The sequence below is a fragment of the Phyllopteryx taeniolatus genome, chromosome 9 (genome assembly GCF_024500385.1).
Source record: "Phyllopteryx taeniolatus isolate TA_2022b chromosome 9, UOR_Ptae_1.2, whole genome shotgun sequence".
In the NCBI taxonomy this organism is placed as follows: Eukaryota; Metazoa; Chordata; class Actinopteri; order Syngnathiformes; family Syngnathidae; genus Phyllopteryx; species Phyllopteryx taeniolatus.
Window position 1 is genome coordinate 19,165,195 of NC_084510.1, and position 20,602 is coordinate 19,185,796.

The following is a 20,602-nucleotide window of genomic DNA, read 5'->3' on the forward strand; positions in this document are numbered from 1 at the left end:
TTGAACGCTTCTGATCAATTTTATTTACCAGGTTGAGATCGTTGAATACATTTTGCTTTGGCGATGAGTATTTCAATCATAGAGCCTATCATATAAATATATATACACAAATATATTGCTGTATATCAACTAGCATATTTTTACAGTAAAATAATATCCATTGATTAAAATGACAATCAAAATCAAACTTCTGCAAATTGCAATCTTTGTAAAGACCCCACATTACATAGTTTACCAGTGAATGAAGATTACAGCTATATGGCATGTGCTTATATTTACTTTACACTTAAAATTTACATTCAAGATCTTAAACTGTGCCGAGAACAATAATTTATACCCATCAGTTTTACAAGATTAAACGCTTTCGGTTCAAAACGGCCTTAGTGACAAATACACAAAGCTGTACTGTCTTTTTTTTTCTTTTTTTTTTTTATTATAAAAAAAATACATATTTTTACCGTGGTCATGGGAGAATGAGCAATTCTTAAAGACCCTGTAAAGTCATTTCTATGATTTGTTTCTAATTACCTAAAATAAGTGCCCATATCACGGCGCAGATCTGTGATCTTCTCACAAGCCAACTTCACATCATCTGCTCGTGGAGGTCTGCTTACAATTCTGTATAAATATATTTTGCACCCTTCGACCTCCTGGACTGGAGCAAATCAGTTTCTTCGTACGCCATGTCAAAGACTATCAGTGCGTAACTCTCAAACCACATTCAAATAGAAATGAGAAGATCCGCTTTGATTAGACAGGATTGAAGTCAGCTGTGATCACGGCCGCAGACGTCCGTCTTTTAAATGTACCAGGGTGTGCTGGTCCACAAATTTACGAATACATGGTCTACCACTTCTCCATACAGTTACACCACACACCGCACCGTATTTACGGATGGTCACCACTTTAAAGCCTTATTTCATACACTTGGTGATATTTATATTCATTAAAATTTGGCATGCTTGTTAACAACACTTCTGTGTGGTTTGTCAAATTTATGAGACTTTTTTGGCCACTTTACAGGGTCTTTCAATCAACAATAAATAGTGATTTTACTTGGCAATGGACAGTTTTCCCATGATGCCACACACCTCCGGACACACCCGCGGCCGCCATGTTGGAGGTCATGCATTGTTGTTTCTGTGCTTATTGGGGTCTTTGAATAGATACATTTTATAGCAAACATCAAAAAATTGTTAATTCCTGTGCAGTGCTTGGCTGCAACAATACAGGTAGGAGGGAAAAAGTCTTATTTCACCATTTACCAATTTTAAATCAGGATGAGAAGACTGACCATTTTTCAAGGAAAAGCTTTCACAAATCAGCAGAGCTGATCTCTATCTGGCAAGATACCCAATCCATACATTCGAGCACTTTGTTGAAGGTAAGCTTTAACGCTTATCAAAGTTAGAAAACGCATGTTAAATACTGTATATAGAGTGCATAGACCTATCTCCAATTTCATTATTTACAATTTAGCCCAGTACTCTTAGGAAGCACAGACTTATAATATATCTTAGATTGGATATTGGTCGATTGTTGCTGCGGTATTATATTAAATGTTTATACATGTCAGAAATATAGATTCTGCTGACTCCCACCATGCTAACTGCTATCGAGCCTTGAAACAGTCTCAGTTTTATTTCCGCTTGTCTATATCATTGTGAGGTGTCTTTGCCACTGCATCCAAAGTTTCTCTGTACTTTATCAACTTTTTAACCCTCATTTTAGCACATCTAAGGAGATTGGAACATTTATAACATAGCTAATATTAATTGATTAGGGTTACAGATACAGAAAAAAATGAACAAACAAACGACTGTGAGTCGGTCTACTAGTCTTTCCCTTTCAAGCCTAGCTTATCCTACTGATCTCGACCTCCAACATGGTAGACAAACAAATACTAATATAAAATCTATAACAGCTGTAAAATCCTGCTTATGGTAAACTGGCTAGTAAAAATGAGGATAGTGTCATCATTGTCATGGTGACCCTTGAACAGCTATACTAGCTTGGAACAACATCTATGCTAATGTTACAATTTATTATTGTGCTCACTGCTACTAATTTAAAAGTGTGACTTCTGTTAGCGTTAAGCATTACACATTCGCAGTGTTTGTTTGTTTTGCTTCTCACCACATCTGGTAACAAATGCCCAGTTATTACAGCAGCATTGTGATTCCAACAGTGGCTTGAACCCAATTACCCTTCCAGTTAGTGGGCAAACCCTGCAAATACCTGTATCTTATTTGTTCTTTTCTCCACTGGTACATACAGTATTCCTTCTGTGCACTACGTATGATGTGAAATTGATTATATACATAATGGAGGAATACCAATCCTATTTAATCATGATGGTCCTTTTCTAATGAGAGTAATGGGTTGTTTGGTTCCAGGCCGAACTCGATACGTCATCCCATACTGATGGATATGGACTGACTGTGGTTCATTGCTGGAAAGGAGAACATATTGCTCATTAGGCTGGGATATCTATCTACACGTGATCACGTAAGAAGCACTGGAGGTCTTACCTGTTAATGTCTGGATATTTTTTCACCGCTTTGCCTCCCAACTCCTGCTTGTGGTGGTTCGGTGTTGGGTTGGTCACAGTAGAAATACTGTTGGCCTGCGGCATGGTCTTTGGGATGACAGGTACTTTGATGTCCTCAGAAAGTGGGACACCCCAGTCTTCAGCGTCATAGTCTGCCTCCTTTGTGGTAATAATTTTGTGGTCCATCTCCAGCATCTTTTTTTGTAGGATGCTCACAAGTGTGGCCTGGCTTGACAAAAGCGTTGTTGGCCGCTGTGTAGGGTCTATCCTAGAATTAGTCTGGAACTGTGGGTTAGTTTGGACACCGACATTAGGAGTGGGGTGTTTTGAGGGTTTAGGTTCAGGTGGACCGTGAGCAGGTGGAAGAGAGTTTATATTTGGGCGTGGTGCCATTTTTAATGGTGGGCCGGGAGGACGACTGGAGGGAGCCAACTCAATATCATCAAAATCATCGAATTCTGGAGGTGGAGGGACTAAATGCATACCTACGTATCCCTTGTCCCCTCCATATTTAACATTGGAATCTTTCCTCTCCACACGTCGGTTGCTCATATCTGTAGATGAAGCTGAAGCTGATGCCTCATTATTCATCCGTGCGATAGTTGCTAGTTTTGATTCCGAATACTGCACAGGACTGACGGACGTTGGACTTACTTGGAGTTTATCCTGATGTGAGAGAGAAGAGCTTGAGAGGGATCTTGGCAAAGTAGATAAAGGTTTGGGAATGGAATTATTCTTCGGAATGCTTCCTCTGCGCTGATCATTCTTTATGGTCCCGTTTTCATGAGATTGGAAGCCCTTATACCTCTCTCTTTCCTGAGCCGCCATAAGAAGAGAAAGTGGGGAAGCTGAAGGAGCCTCTTGACCCGCACAGCTTTCACCATTCTTTAGGTTGTGTAATTTATTATCTAATAACAGACTGAATTTCCCAGCTGGTTTTGGACCAAGTTTGCCTTTTATATCCTCAGAAGTTAATAGCGTTCTGTTCCCTGTCTGAAGCTTTCTTGGTATTTGGTATGGCACCCTGAGTGGCTTGACAGTTTCATTCTGTGCTGACACTGTCTTTGTACTAGTCCTTGTGGTCACCTCAGGCATGAGTGAGCGAGAGGGTAGAATACTTTGTATATTCTCTTTGTGATACAGAACATCTTTGGGTATGGCTTTGGCTGATTCATGTAGAGGTGTCTGAGGGAGATGTGTACTTTGTAAATGCTCTTTGTGATGCAGGGGATCTTTGCGAATTGGCTTGGTTGGTGTGTCCCTGGGGACATTCCCATTTACTGCTACCAACATTGGCACTGGCTTAACAGACCCAGTATCTTCCAGGAGTAACATCTGCTTGGGTCTTGTGTCTTGTTCCTCATAGCCACTGAGCACTGAGGCGTTGGAAACATGGTTTAGCTTCGCCACGTTTTGGGGATTGAAGGTTGACTGTGTGGGAGTCCGCACAGGAGGAGGCGGGGCAGGAATCTGTGGTGGGGAGTCGATGTTGGCCATAGATGAGAGTCTAATGGGTTTCGGAGGAGGCGTTTTTAAGGTGTTCTGCTGTCCTTTGGTAGGAGGAAGCGGTGGGGGAAAAGTTGGATGTTTGGGAAATTTAGCTGGGGACGGTTTTGAAAGGGGAGTGGAAGACGCAGAGCTACTGGAAGATGTAGATAGAGGCTTTGGTGGGGCCATTGGTGGGGGTTTTATGATGCGACGATTTTTCTCTTCCTTGGGGGGAGGCTTTGGAGCAGGTGTAGGAGGGGACTGAAGGGAAGCCATCTCTAAACTGCTTAGGTAACCCAAGAAGTCAGGTGGAGGGAGAATAAATGTCTCTGGAGGTGGGGGAGGGGCTGAGGAAGGAGGAGGAGGAACCAATATGTCTTCCTCCACTAATCCATAGGATAATTGATCTCCATAGACTATGAAAGGAAAGACGAATGATCGGCATGTTCTCATTCAATACAGAGAATTAGTACTTTAAGAATTATTATTATTAAGGATCAGCCCAGTTAATATATTTTTTGTAGCACTAAGGAGTATTAATTTACGTTTGGGATTCACTTGACTTGTCTAAGTTCTGACAATGCTTTATACTACTCTGTTGCAAAGAAATAGACTAACAAGAATGAGCATAAAAACTAATAGTGTTTCCACTTCCTTCAGATTAGTTGATTAGAAGACCGTGTCTTCTAAGACACTGTCAGATAGTTCTACAACACTGCAAACCAATGTTTTTTCTAAATTATTAGAGAAGATTTATAGTTTTGAGAAGGCCAAAAAAGTGGAAAGAAATTCACTTGTTTCCAAGAACACTCCCATTTCTGTAAACAAACTTGCCATCAGGTTGACGTAACATTCAGAGAGGCTATTAAGCAACAGACTAAAGAAACATACCTGCACTGCAGCCCTTTATAAACATAATCTGATTCTGTCTTTTATCAGTAAATCTAAGCAAAGTGGTAACAAACACTCACAGTAGGAAATATAAAATCCTGGGCTGTACTATCAAATCAGACCACATGTGTAAGGGACTTATGCAAAAGGCACTCACCTGGACCATTGACCTTTGGACCCCTGATAGTGGGGAGGACTGGGACTCTGGGTGTTGGAACAGCAAACCCTTGAAAACTCTCAGATGTCTATGTTGGGGGGGAAGCAAATATTATTGCACAAACTGTGACATAAAGCATATGCACCTGTGAGCGACTACCTGTATAAGACATTTACATCCTCTTCTAGAGTTGCTGAAAAGTATGTAAATCTTCAATTTGGGGTGAAAACAGTTATATCAGGGCTCCTTGGAAAAGGTTAACATGTCCAGAGCTTGTAAGATGACTGAAATAGTTCAACTGTCCTCGATTGTTGTTATATTAGGAAAGTAATAGATGGCAGCCCACGGTTTCGCAAGCCATTTATTTAGATTTGAAAAATTATTTGAAACAAATAGCATTCTATAGAACACAACCTTCTGGCAAGGATAAATAATCCTATCCATCCTTTGGTCCGTTTTCTATACTGCTTTTCCTCATTAGGGTTGCAGGTGTGCTGGAGCCTATCCCAGAAAGGCAGGGTACACCCTTGACTGATCAGCAGCCAATCACAGGGAACATAGATACAAACAACCATTCACACTCACACCAAAGGACAATTTAGAGTCTTCAATTAACATAACATGCATTTTTGGAATGTGGTAGGGAACTGGAGTACCTAGAGAAAACCCACGTAAGCAAGGGGAGAACATGCAAACTCCAAACAGGAAGACCGGAGCCTGGAAACCAACCCACGACCTCTGAACTATGAAGCGGATGTGCTAAACAGTCTTTTGAATTCTTAAAATTAAAAGTCACTAAATTGTACCCGTTTATAGATGCCTCGCTCCTTCATACAGATATTGTCATTGAGATTCACTAAAAGGGAAATGACCTGCTTTGTCAATTGTCAAGAAATCCTGAGTAAACACTTTGATCTGGATCCTCACCAAAATTAGGTTCTGACCTCTGCAAAGTTTAGAAGATATCAGTATAGTAGGGCTGAGTTTATTTGCCATGATTTTTTTTTGTAATCATTTTTATTGGTGCGTCCCCACTACTTACACTAGTTAACATGGCTGTGAACAGAGAGAAGCTAGTTTAAAAATGCAGTCAGTGGTTGTTCGATTTAGTGACTTTTCTTATTTCTCAAAAAAGCGACTAGCGACTTTAACTTCTCCAAAGAAACAGACAACATGAGGGGAATCATTGTCACATTTGTTTTTACGTTTGACACAAAAGAGAAGGCTGAAATGAGTTTCCTCCCCAGGGTGTCCGGGCTCTCCCTTAGAGATGGGGTGAGAAGCTCGGTCATCCGGGAGGATCTCAGAGTAGAGCGCTGCTCCTCCACATCGAGTGGACCCAGATGAGGTGGCTGGGGCATCTGATTCGGATGCTTCCTGGACGGCTCCCTGGTGAGGTGTTCCGGGCACGTCCGACCGGGAGGAAACCCTGGGGACGACCCAGGACACGCTGGAGAGACTAAGTCCTTCGGCTGGCCTGGGAACGCCTCGTGATCCCCCCGGAGGAGCTGGATGAGGTGGCTGGGGAGAGGGAAGTCTGGGTGTCCCTGCTAAACCTACTGCCCCCGCGACCCGACCTCGGATAAGCGGTAGAAAATGGATGGATGGATGGACAAAAGAGAAGGCAATCATGGAGCCAGTCACCCTGAACATTTCCAAAGGCACGGTGCCCATTTATACATTGTATAAGCAGTGACTTATCAACACTGGAAACATTTGACAAGATATGTGCTTCCAAGCCACAAATATTTTGCAGAGGTTCACCTGGCCTCATCTGTACAACTCTACATGAGAAAAGACTTTAAACTAAACTTGAGTGCAAATGGTTGTTTAATCTGTATGTGCCCTGCAATGGTTTGGCGAGCAGTCAAGGGTGTGCCCCGCCTCTCGCCCTAAGTCAGCTGGCACAAGTTCCAGCACACCTGTGACCCTAATGAAGATAAGCGCTACATTTTTCCAAGAGAGAGAACTTATTTTCATGTGATCTGTAAAATAGAATTTCTTTGGATGCTGGGGAAAAAAAACGTGTTTGTTGTCAGGAGAAATCCTGAAAGATTAAAAAAAAAAAAAAAAAAAAAAAAAGGCACAGCTTGTTTTAAAGGTAATTTTAAAATGACAAGTGAAGTAGAAAATCGATTAAAATCAGAAATCAGATTTTTGTGGGGGAAGAAATCTGAAAGAAATCTTTTCACACCATATCGCCCAGCCCTACAGTAAAGCATTTTGTGGGGTTCAGGTGGTTTTCTGTAATGTGTGGGGATCGTGGTCCAGAACCTGACGCATATAAAAAATTAAAGTATGATGAGTTGTTCCGGTCTTCCATCAATTTATATTTCTGTTTCTATGGAACATTGTGTTACAGTGAAAATTTGTAGACACCACGCATGCTTCACTCGCATGCTACGCACAGTGAATCAGAGGGGAAAGAAGCTCCACCTTCTATTGCTCACCACATTTTCTTGTGATCACTGGAAAATAACAATAGGCACGCTGTCACTTAGCAACCTGATTGTTGGTGTCTTAAGTGACAAAGATTTACTGCTGTGATTACAGCTTAGACGCCACTAATCATAAACAAAGATTCCGTTGCTAAAATACAAACTCCAGGGTGGTTTAACATGTTGTCACTTTCCCAATGGGGGCAAAAAAAAAAAAGGACGGGGGGGGGGGTGGACCAGTACACAGAAGGGTATCAGTGATGGCAAAAAGATAATTTATACTTAAGTCAAACAGAAAATGTAACTTATTGCAACATAGGAGTAGCGAGCGACAAAAGTGCACAAAAGTGTCATGGCATGACAGTTAGGAATATTCGAATGTTACATAAAACTTTGCCTGTATAATTTAATATGGAATATATTATTTCATTGTTTTCGTTGGGGAAATGTGTTCCAAAATAGAGAATGACCAGGAACCAATCAAGGAATCGCAGGGAGTGTTGTTAAGCACGGCAAGGCTTACAGTAGATATTCACTTATTTGTTCTCGCCGCTGTGCTATGACTTGCTTCTGATTCACATGCTGCTGGGTGCGTCACTTCCAACATGCCACAGACACAAACACACAACACTCCCACGCACCGGGGTGTGTAAACCAGAGTGTTTAGAACTTTTTTATGAAGCAATAGTTTTTTGAAGAGCCATATAGACTGCTCATGCCCTGACGCAAATTAACAGGTCTCTTTAAAACAATTAGACATGATTGTGATGAGGAAGTGGGTATATTATAGATTATTTATCCTTTTTTGTGTGTGCTTTAAAGAAAATACATTAAAAACAAAAACAGACTGTTAGTAGTGGCGCAAGGGATACATTTTTGGTAATTCAATTGCCAAAAGATTTACGTAAATTCAAGTACAGTACACGATAACAATGCTTTTTATGTGAGCTTCATCTGAGGGAATCCTGTGAAACCAGAAGTACAATCCAGTGATTTGATTTAATAACACAGTGATGTATTTTAAACTTTGTGCCTTGCAGGTTTACCCCTCAGCCTGTTCCAGATTGTGGATATGCTATATAATGATCATTAGTTTTTTTCAGTGACCGCGTAATTAGCAGCTGCTGCTCGACCTTTAGTACAAAGACAACAGATTGAATTCAGGCTTTAGGAATTTGCAAAGTTAGGTAATATCTAACCCTAAGAAACGGTTCTGAGTGTAGACTGTCTGTGTGTGACTGTACTGATATATTGATACCGCTGATACCAAATCTTTATGCTCTACAATCAGTTAAAATCAAAATATTTATACCGGGTAAACCACAACATGGAATACATTTGCACAGAGGCATTTACTATGACGCGGACATAAGAGGAGAGTACAGTGTCAGGTGCAGCTGCTTGGGTAAGACACGGCTGTGGCACTATCCAGGTACAGAGGAAGAAAATGTGGCGCTATAAGCAGAACTAAGAACTGTTGCTGTTAGAGTTATTCAAACTATTAAATACAGTTATGAAATAAGTAATGAGATAAATACATGCTTAAAAAATAGCTGCATGAGTTCGCCTTGGAGTAATAATATGTACAGCATATCACTGACATAATCTTACAGAGGCAAGAAAGCCTAGATTTATTGAGGAAAGGTATCCTAAAGAAGTAATCATAAACAGGATTACGCAGATTTGGCGTCATTACATTATACAGAGCAATTGTGATAAAACAGCCATGGTGAACTTAAAAAAATACATACTAGAAAAAGCTGTATACATTTTTTTATTTACATGTAGTGTTCCCTCATTTTCGCGATTAATGGGGACCAGAACCCCCCCGCGAAAGGTGAAAAACCGCGAAGTAGGATTCCCACAATTCCCTAGGAATTTTGGTGGATGTGTATGTGGGTACCAGAATGATTAAAATATGTAAACAGTATTTATACTTTACATATTTGAGACAAAGATTACAACAATACACGTATTTACTTAAATCTTTAATTATAAAACCTTAAACGGTAATTAACATTTACTTTGTCCTGATAATATTAGTGTCCAAACTCACTGTCTTTTCCCTGCAATCAGCAATCCACAATGCCAATGCAGCTTCCATTTTCACAATTATCTTATCACGTGGAGTTACCACACGTTTCGCTTCCTTATTGAAGGTTATTGAAGCAGTTTGGCGGATGTTTGCTTCCACTTTCTTTATGTACCGCACTGTTGATTCATTCACGCCATAATGGCGTGCCACAAATGCATAACTTCTGCCCTCTTTGATCAAATCTAAAAGCTTTCACTTTTTCGCATCTTCTTCTTCTTCTTCCTCTTGGGCGCCCCGGAGGAAGCCTTTGCAGGGGCATAGCACTTCGGCGGCATCGTAAGGGCTTGCTTAACTAATAAAAACAATTATTGCTTAAACAAAAAAAGTTATTGCGAACACAACAGCGTGGACGAGACTGGCGAGACACAACAAGGGAAGATGCTGGGTGAGGCTGCGATGATGCGCAGCCAATCAGCTCACGGGATAAACCCACTCGTGCTCTCATTGGTCGATGTCGCGCCGGGAACCAATCATGCGGCGTACAGTACAGGCATGTGCAAAGCCTCTGAGTCAACTCATCTCTGTGTTTGGCATGCAGGGAAACCTTCTCTGGCATGCATCAACATGAAACAACGCGTCTTTCCGCAATATGGCTGCCGATATGGCTGTATTTTTTTAATTTCATTTTATTTTTTTTATGAATATTTTGGAAAAACCCGCGAAGCACTGAAGCCGCAAAACGTGAAGCGCAAAGTGGCGAGGGAACACTGTATATCACCATTTACAACCAGTCTAATTTGCATTTACCATTAGATGAATATTTTAAAATGTAGGTATTGACAAACTTGTTCAATTATTGTGGCAATTATTTATTTAACGAAATTTTACTGGTCAGTATTATAAAACAACGAGTGTCTGACTGCTACCTCACTATACTTCTGAGTTTACAATAAATACGATCATTTTTACTGTATATGGCTTGATTTTCTTATGAAGCTATGATTTGAAACACAGACACAATTTTTTGTTTTGTTTTACCAGACATATTAGGTGTATTTATTTGCACAAATTATCAGATTGGAAAGGAAATCGATGGTATTGAACATCACTACTGTAAGTAAAGGCATCTGTGCAACTCATTATCTAACTTGCACCTGACTTATGCATTACAGAACCCAGAAAACCAAGTAATATATGTAAAGAAAACAATCAACATAGTATGCACAAGGCAGATTGAGTGACATACTCACAGTGTAATGCTTGACAGTAGGTCTGGCACGCACACTGGCAATACCCGACTCTGGAGAGGTTGGCGAGTTCAGCACCAGCTCTACATTATCTGGACAAGAAGAGCAAAGCTTCGTTAAGACTGGCAGTATTTGACATGTTCAGGTGGCAAGATTAATTTTAATAAGTTGATTATTGTGGTTGCAGTTTGCAGTTTAGGTCTGCACTGCACATCAATTCCTTCAAGATGTGATTAATCAGAAATCAATTCAACACAATACACAGCATTTTTTTAAATATCAACACTGCCAGCCATCCCAGTTAACATTGATATGACTATTTGACTCAATGACAGTGAAAGGTTTATTTAACTATTATGTTTATGTCTACTTAAAATGCCTGTACAGTTAATGAAGATATATCAATGGTATCATTTTGACCCTATAATGGATTATACTTGTATTTCTTTCTATATCTGTCTTGGGAAATCCTAAATGAGATGTCGCCTTGCATCCGAGAACAGATTGTGTTTTATGTATATTTTTTAGGGTGTAAAACATTCATCTGTTCAAAAAATGCTTTTAGGATGTGTTGTTGGCGATCACAGTACCTGCAGAGATGATGTCACGAAAAAGAGTCAAGTTAAACTAGGGTGGAGATTGGCATGCAAAAAAAATCCTGTTGCTAAACCGGGAAGGAGTAATAAAATAGTTGTGACGGGGGAAGATAAGTCAACTCGGAGTTCTGACGTTCTTCAGTTGTTTTTTTAGTTGCGCTTGTTAAACATGAAAGTGACAAGAAGTGAAGAGATGAGATGTCACACAAAAGCACTTAGCAAAAATGTTTTGTCAAACCTTTAACTTAACACTTTTCTCATGAGGCCTGGGGAAAGACGAGACACATAGCAGCCAAAGACAATGCTGTTTTAAGACATACACAAATACCAGACAGTCTCCTTCATGTCTGTAGGTGAGAAATATCATCATGCAACACCCTGAATTAACATGAGAATCACCACGATGTTACAAACAGTCCAGCTAATTGTTACTACCATCCAGATTTCAATAGACAAATGTGCTTTTTATTCATCTGTTGGCGTTACATGATGATAACTGAGGATCATCACAGAAGCTAAAAGCAACAACACAACTGACCATTCAACTCATATGAAGATGTGAGAACAGCTTCATCTATGATTATCTGTTTTCCAATAATATCAAGATGGAATGACTGATTTAGTTCCTGTTTGGAAAGCTGCAACAATACAGTAAATGATTAACAGACAATGGTTTTGTCACCGGAGCCACATTAGTGTTCTGGGGCACATTAGTGGGCGTATGGCACATTTTTTATCTTAATAGGACAAACAAGTTTTCACTCACTCAAAGTTCAGCTTTAGGATCTCTCTCTATATCCATCTATCTATCTAAGGTGTTGCATATTTTTATTCCATACCAAGTCATATAATAATAATTATTATTATTTTTTTTTTAACGCATTCAGCAGCATTAGGTACACGTGTCACCAAATGAGATCCAGTAGAGAGCAAATATTCTGCCATTACAAAGATAAGATTACTAATATTTTCTAAGGGACTAAATATTAGAAACACTCCTTGGTATAATGCTAAGTAGTTCTACACCCTAACAACTACAACCACATGTAATCCATCCATCCATTTGCTGTACCGCTTATCCTCACTAGGGTCGCGGGCGTGCTGGAGCCTATCCCAGCTATCTTCGGGCGAGAGGTGGGGTACACCCTGAACTGGTCGCCAGCCAATCTCAGGGCACATATAAACAAACAACCATTCGCGCACACATTCACACCTACAGGCAATTTAGAGTCTTCAATCAACCTACCACGCATGTGGGATGTGGGAGGAAACCGGAGCACCCGGAGAAAACCCATGCAGGCACGGGGAGAACATGCAAACTCCACACAAGCCCCAGCCTGTGGATTTGAACCCCGGTCCTCAGAACTGTGAGGCAGATGTGCCTCACAAAAAAGACACAAATATAGAAATGTAAAGTCAACCAAGGACATGAAGTAACATAAATCAAGGGGCATTAATGATGACGGTACACAATTTGGAGAAGTAAAATATTCGCTAGCCATTGCCTTATTTGAGAATTGTTTGAACATCCATTCAGTTCATTGGCTAGACTATATAAATCATGGTAGTCATGAAGAGACATACAAGGTGTAATTTTTTTCAGTTTTTATCATTAGTGATCTTAGCATTTTTTGTTGCTGTTACTTTGTTAGCAAAATTATGTGGACAAGTTGTTTTGATAGCATAAAAGTCAGCCAAATCCTTGGCTTGGTTATTCATCCATGATGTGTGTATTCTATATAACTGACATATATACATATATAAAAAAAAAATAATGAATTTTTAATTTTTTTTTAAATCACTTTTAATTTTGTTCATAAGACCATACACACACGCGCGTGCACACACACACACACAACTATCTGTACAGTGAATGTTTGCTCCCTGTTAAATACTGTATTGTTTAGAAGATTAAATAGGCATATTTCTTATGGAGACAAAATGTTAACGTGCATGAATGTCTTCATTGCCGAGGGGGGGTCATACACCAAGTACAAAGGTCCCACATCGTTCCGAGTAAAGACATACTTTTTTTCCTCCGATACACCTGCTGTGCTCGCAGTGTACTCACCCATTTCCCTCATTTTGATGCCGGTGTCGAAGAGGGACTGATCCTTCCGACCCAAAAAGGCCAAAGTTCCCCTCTTCATCTTTAGTAGTAGTGTCAATGTGTGTGTGCGTAGGATCACAAGTTACACATTTTGATAAAAGATGCTCCGTAATTCCGTCGTGGGACAACGACCGCACACTCAAGCGAATTGACAGAAAAAGTCGTGGAAAGGAATGGCAGTAACTCCGCCTCCCCTGCTAAAGTTACACTCCCAGCAGGTGAGGCCCCAACCTGCTCTGCTCTCTCCGCCGACATTCCAGCATTAATCTGTCTTTAATTACACGCTTCTCGGTTTTTAATTGTGCCGAACTAAGTCAGCTCCGCTGCTTAGTTGTAGGACTCAATGCTAGCAAGCGAGCCTAACATTTTAGCTTGGCAGAGCCAGACGGCGCCACTTGTTTTAAAGTAACTTTTTTTTTTTTTTTTTTTTAAAGGTCGACCACCGCGTGGAAACGATGTAGATTATGCCTCTTTGTGGCACTGCTTTGTCTTAAATTGAGGCCAAACTCCCAACCTTTCTCGACGGTAACAGGGGTACTGCGACAGCTACGAACTACAAACGCGTCACTTCATAGACATATATAGAACAGGTGTTGAGCGGGTTGGAACAATATTGCTATACGTCAACGTGTCCGCCATATTCGATGTGGAAGATCTGTCCAGACACAACACGACATATACAGCGGCTGAAATAAGTATTTAACACGTCACAATTTTTCGCACTAAATATATTTCCAAATGTGTTATAGACATGAAAATGTCACCAGATGTTGGGAACAACTCAAGTAATCCATACATACAAAGAAAATAGAATGATCACAAATTAAGTTGAGTGTAATAATGTGAAATGACACAGGGAAGAAGTATTGAACACATGAAGAATGGGAGGAGCAAAAACCCATGGAAAGCCAAGACAACCTCAAATCTGTCAATAATCAAACGGCAGTCCAGCCCCTTGTCAATGCAAATGAATATTAGCTGGCTCAGTCCTAATTGATGGCCTACAAAAAGGTCTCATTGCCAAGATGTGAGTCAAGACACATCTCATGATGGGTAAGAGCAAAGAGACCATCGCAAACTAAGCGGAACATAGCTAAGCTTCTGAATCCCATAATACAAAGTGGAATGCCAATCATACCACCATAAATTTTCCTTGATCAGGTACTTCTTGCAAGATTTCTGACAGAGGAGTAGAAAGAATAATCAGAAGCACTACTCGTCACTTTAAATTACATAAATTTCTCTGCACTATTTGCAAAATGGTCACCACACCAGAATATTGTTCTATTAGTCATTTCAAACTGCTCTAAATTGCTAGAGGACTCTGCATCATTTTGCACAATTGTCAAAAAATAATAATAAATTGTACCACCATTACCACATTACTGATAACCTTTTATTGCTCAGTGACTGTGTTTTTGTCTCAAAAGTATTCTCTGTCAATTGACTGTCTGTTGTCGTACTAGAGCAGCTCCAACTACCGAAGACAAATTCCTTGGGTGTTTTTGACATACTTGGCAAATAAAGATGGTTCTGATTCTGAAGAGTTGTCCAAGAGCCAAGGACCACCTGTGGAAAGCTTCAAAAAGACCTGGAATTAGCAAGTACTGTTGCCACAAGGAAAACAGTGAGTAATGCACTCCGCCGCCATGGCCTGTATGCACGCTTACCACTCAAGATCCCATGCTGGGAAAAAAAAAAAAACTTGCTTAAAGTTTGCTGAACAACATTTGGACAAACCAGTTAAATACTGGGAGAATATAGTCTGGTGCAATGGGAGCAAAATTGAACTCTTTGGATGCCATAATGCACACCACGTTTGGAGGAGAAATGGCACTGCACATCACCCTAAAAAAACACCATACCAACAGTGAAGTTCGGCGGTGGGAACATGATGGTGTGGGGCTGCGTTTCAGCAAATGTTACTGGTAAACTTCACATTATTGAAGGAAGGCTGAATGGGCAAATGTACCGAGACATTCTTGACAAAAATCTCCTGCCATCTACGAGGATGAAAATGAAACAAGGGTGGACATTTCAGCAGGATAATGATCCAAAACATACTGCCAAGGAAACTTAATTGGTTTCAAAGAACATAAATATAGCTGCAAGAATGGCCCAGCCAATCACCTGACTTGAATCCAATCGAAAATCTATGGAAAGAACTGAAACTCAAGGTCCATAAAAGAAGCGCATAGAACCTTCAAGATTTGAAGACTGTGTTGAGGTATGGGTCAAAATCACACCAGAGCAATGCATGCAACTCGTTTCTCCATACAGGAGGCATTTTGAAGCTGTCATTGCAAACAAAGGCTTTTGTACAAAGTATTAAATAAATACCAGTTGGCGTGGTCAATACTTTTTCCCTGATAGATTTTAGGTGTTGTCTTGGCTTTCCATGCCTTTTTGCACCTCCCTTTCTTCATGTGTTCCATGCTATTTCCCTGTGTCATTTCACATTATTACACACAACTTAATTTCTGATCGTATTTGTTCTGCTTTCTTTGTATGTATGGATGACTTGGGTTGTTCTCAACATCTGGTGAAACTTTGTCAATCGCACCTTTGGAAATATATTGAGAGAAAAACGGTGATGTGTTAAATACTTATTTCAGCCGCTGTCTGTATATACTGAGAAAACTAAAGTAACTCAAGAAAAAAATACAACATAAAAAACCGGTAGTTAAAGAATAGAAGCAAGCTGTTATTTTACAAAGTGCCATGTGACCAAATGGAGAGAGTTCTCTGCTTACCTTAAGGAACTTTGATGATGTCATAATTTCACGTCTCTGTCATCAACGTGTCACTGTCTATGTCATCTTTGCAATAGAGCTTGTCAATGTGAAATGACTTCATCTCTCTTATCACAAGCCAATAATATCATTTTGATGTAATAATTTTAACCCCATCTTAAACTACCGGTTGTATCCCGTCAACAGTCACATTCATTTAATGTCATAAAGCTGAAAGTCACTATTCTGCACACACTTTTATTTATTTTTCTTATCTTGACAAATCAACAGAACATGGTACTGAAAAAGTCAAAAGAAAGTTGTATTTTGAGTAAGTTAAGCGAACACGTTGAATTATGGCATTTTGACAACCTGAAAAGGATCCAGCCATCCATTTTCCATACCGCTTACCCTCAGTTGAGATGTTTTCCATTTTGCCTGCAAAGACACCACTTAGGAGCCACCCAAAGCATGAGAGGATAATTCAAAATCTTCAATTTTTAAATAAGGATTGAATGATGTCCTGGATCAACAGGCAACTGTTAAGCAATGACCATTTCAGCGATCTGGAAAATAAAGAGGCCATGTTGTTTGAGCAAAAAAGGCGCGTCAAGGAGGAGCTGGCTCATCTGGAGTCTAATATGAAGGAACCAGAGAAAAATGACCTAAGGGCCCAAACATTGGGTTGTCTTCAATATTCGAGTTTCATGAAGAAGGCAGCAAATGAAGACTTGGGGTTGCTTGATCTTCGACAAAAAGAAGATATTCTCAGTGAGCAGAATAAGATCTTCAATTTTAACATGGTACAGTATGACTCTCACACTGAGAAGATGGAACCAGAGAAAGCTAAGTTTGAGATGTCTATGCTTGAATGTCGTTGTATGGAGATGGAAACACAGCATGAAAACACAAGGACACAGATGGATCACATTAAAACTCAACTTGCAAAGGTAGAAGAAGAAAATAAATGCTTACGATTGCAAGTTGAAGAGAAGGTGGCACTTAGTTGGCTGAATAGTCTTGCCACTCAGGAGTGGGGTTATCTGGGATCTCAAAATGTAGATTTGGACACAAACAAGCAAGACTTGACGACACAAGTCAGAGCTCCTCCCGAGAACAATTTGGATGAGCAAAATAAGGCCCTCAAAGATCAGATTGCAGACCTAAAAACACAAGTAAAAAATCATAAGGATGTTGAGGACACACTGATTAGACAGAATGCTTTCCTTAAAAATGAGGTGGCTGAGCTTCAATCACAGAGTTTGAAGATGCAAACTGACAATGGAGACATGAGGAAACAAATTCTTGTCCTCCCAGACAAGCAGAACCAACTTGAAGATCAAATTAAGTCCCTTAGTGTTGAGCTATCTCAGCTTCAATCACATACCACAATGATGGAGAGAGAGAATGGTGACTTGACGGCACAACTTAAATTTCATCAAGAAAATGAGAAAACTCAGATTCAGTCAATAAGTTTGGAGATGAAAAGCCCAGAAGATGATGAAATGAACAATGAAATGAGGGAAGGCGAGAAAGAAGACTTGAGCGCTCAAGTTAAAGCACTTCAAGAAAACAAGAACCAACTATATGACGAAATTAAGTCCCTCACTGACAAATTAGCTCTGCTTCAGCCTCAGAGTGTGGAAACACAAAATTATGAATTAAGGGCAAAAGTTAAAGCTCTTCAAGAAAACAAGAACTGTCTCGATGATGACATTAAATCCCTGAATGATGGGTTAGCTCGAGCTCGATCTCAGAGTGCAAAGATGGAAACACAGAATTGTGAATTGAGGGGACAAGTTAAATCCCTTCAAGAAAACAAGAACCAACTACAGGATGAAGTTAAGTCCCTCAATGATCAGATGGCTTTGCTTCAGTCTCAGAGAGCAAAGATGGAGACGCAGAACAGTGACTTAAAGACACAAGTTAAAGCGCTTCAAGAAAACGAGGATGTTTTGATTAGGCAGAATGAGTCACTCAACGATGAGGTGTCTCGACTTGATAGCTGCAATGTTAGGACAGATAAACAAAATGAAAACTTGCGGACACGAGTAAAGACTCTGAAAGAAAATGAGAATACCTTAAGTGAGAAGACAGAGAAACTCATGGCTGAATTGTCCAGCTTTGAATATAAAAGGGAAAATGATCAAACTGAAATTTATCGTCTGAGAACAGAGCGGCAGACACTTAGATGTCAATTACAAGATCAAGATGAACTATTCAGAAGGATAGATGATGCTGAATCTCTCATGGAGACGGAGAGGGCAGAGAAGCAAAGGTTGAGCCACAAACTGGGTGATCTTGAGGAAGAGGGTAACTTTGTAAAAAAGCAAAATGATGTTGTTAGAGTTGAGTTAGAGAAGTATAAATCTGTCCAAGAGGAACAGAGTGAGCAGATTGCTCAGCTGAAGGCCGCATTAAAAGAGCATAAACTCCAACTTGAGGAGGCTCAATTTTTACTGTACAGTAAAGATGACGAGTTAGCAAAGCAAAACAGGAAAATTGTTTATCAAAATGAAGTCACAGAGGAGCTTAACTCTCTTGTGAGCAGTTTTAAACAACGAATACATGATCTTCAAGGCCAGGTGGAACACAGGCAGATGGATGAAATATTAACTGCAAATAACATTTGTGGAAGCCTCGCGGAGACAGCGCCTGAGGATGAGACAATTGGTGAAAACCAATTGAGATATAAGACAGAGATGAAAGATGTGAGCTTGCAAATGAAAGAGCTTCATGAAAAAAATCGCTTGATTGAGCCAAAAAGGCTCTTAAAGCATACCTTGGCTTTGTGTGACTCTCCAAGTCTGAAGATGGAAACAGAAAATGAAGAATTGAGGACACAAGTTAAAGATCTTCAAGAAAATGAAGTCAAACTGATGAAGCTGAACAGACACCTTAATGAACAGCTGGCTCATCTTGATTCTTGGGGTGCAAAGAATGGAGATTTGGGGGTACAAATTGAAGAGCTTCGAGAAAAAGATGACACGGTAACCAACGAGAACCACCTCAGTGAAAAGCGCGTTGTTCTTGAAATACAGCGTTTGAAGATGGAAACAGAAAATGAAGAACTGAGGACACATGTTACAGCTCTTCAAGAAAACGAAGTCAAACTGGCTGAGCTTGAAACTTGGAGTTTGAAGATGGAGACAGAGAATGGAGATTTAAGAGTGCAAGTTGAAGATCTTAAAGAAAATGAGAAACTTATAAAGCAAAGGACAGAGGCCCTCGTGGCTGATTTGCATCAAAGGGACAAGTATAAAACTGAGAATAACCGTCTGAGGACAGAAATTCAGACAGTCAGATCACAATTGCATGATCAAAGTGACCTAAGGAGAAGGATAGATCATGCTCAAACACAAATGGAGAAGGACTTGGCAGAGAACGAACAGTTGAGTAACAAAGTGCGGGAGCTTGAAGAAAGGAACAACTCTCTAAAAAAGCAGCATGAGATTGTTCGAGCGGAGATGGAAGCACATAAATCTGTTCGAGAGCTACAACAACAAACGATTGCACAGTTGAAGGCAGCATTAAAAGATAATAAACTCCAGGTTGAGGAGGCTAGCTCTCTTCTCGGGAGCAAAGATGATGAGTTGGAAAAGCTAAGTGAAGACACAGAGGAGATGAAGAGACTTATTATAATTTTAAAACAAAGAAATTGCCATCTTCAAGGGCTGCCAGAACGCAGTCAAACTGCAAATAAGGAGGAACCTGTTGACAAATGTCTACTAGACACATGTGCGTTGGAGCTGGACAAGGTTCACCTGAAGTCTGCAACTAGCAGACTTCACAATCACACAAATATTTGGTGTTGGCAATTTAAAGCTTTTATGATTTTTTTTTTTGCAGGACTCTTTGTGGTTGTGTTTATTCCTCTTGCTTTTGTTTTATTTATCAACATTTTCACTGATATTGACATACCAGACATATTTGTTCTAACTGACAGATGCTAGAGTTTTGTATTGCAATAGTTCCTTGTCTTTGGAAAGTACTTTTTGGGTCATATATGACTTCTTTCATAAACTTTAAGGGTCACTGTGTTTTAGGTTAAAGTGATGACATTACTTTTTAGCTTGTTTACTAACTAGTCTCTTGTAAATGTTTTTTTTTTTTTTTTCATAAACCTGACAAGAATGTCTAGACTCTTATGCAGAGCCAATTTATTTATTTTTTATCCGTCTTAAAATTGTTAGTTACCAGAATGTTTTAAATAAGCGAACTTGCTTTGTATTAAACAGTTATTTTGAAATCAACCTGTTTTTCCTCAAACATTTTTACACTTACTGATAATGACGTTGGGATGTTTTCAAGATCAAATAATTGAAGTATGACCCTTATTTATTTAGTTAGTTCCCAT

General features: G+C 39.8%; 2 protein-coding genes and 1 pseudogene across 2 annotated transcripts; 2 read left to right on the forward strand and 1 right to left on the reverse strand.

The window, feature by feature from the left end:
• Positions 1 to 13,615, reverse strand: LOC133483389 (uncharacterized protein C6orf132 homolog). Its single transcript, XM_061784557.1, has 5 exons — positions 13,475 to 13,615; positions 10,811 to 10,899; positions 5,088 to 5,175; positions 2,532 to 4,455; positions 1 to 2,452 (listed from the first exon to the last, which is right to left on the reverse strand). Exons 1-5 carry the CDS (start codon positions 13,551 to 13,553, stop codon positions 2,350 to 2,352), a joined length of 2,283 nt encoding a protein of 760 aa, XP_061640541.1. The 5' UTR covers positions 13,554 to 13,615; the 3' UTR covers positions 1 to 2,349.
• Positions 13,586 to 20,602, forward strand: part of LOC133483392 (guanylyl cyclase-activating protein 1-like) — a 15,402-nt pseudogene continuing 8,385 nt past the window's right edge.
• LOC133483755 (uncharacterized) lies at positions 16,841 to 20,396 on the forward strand. The gene has a single exon (XM_061785420.1). The coding sequence runs from the start codon at positions 16,887 to 16,889 to the stop codon at positions 20,196 to 20,198; it is 3,312 nt and encodes a 1,103-aa protein (XP_061641404.1). The 5' UTR covers positions 16,841 to 16,886; the 3' UTR covers positions 20,199 to 20,396.

Coding starts and splice junctions, on each gene's coding strand:
- LOC133483389 (XM_061784557.1), bottom strand. CDS start 13,553: ATGAAGAGGGGAACTTTGGCCTTTTTGGGTCGGAAGGATCAGTCCCTC. Junction 10,900..13,474: donor CATCAAAATGAGGGAAATGG/GTGAGTACACTG, acceptor CTTCTTGTCCAG/ATAATGTAGAGCTGGTGCTG. Junction 2,453..2,531: donor AAATATCCAGACATTAACAG/GTAAGACCTCCA, acceptor TCTCCTTTCCAG/CAATGAACCACAGTCAGTCC.
- LOC133483755 (XM_061785420.1), top strand. CDS start 16,887: ATGAAGGAACCAGAGAAAAATGACCTAAGGGCCCAAACATTGGGTTGT.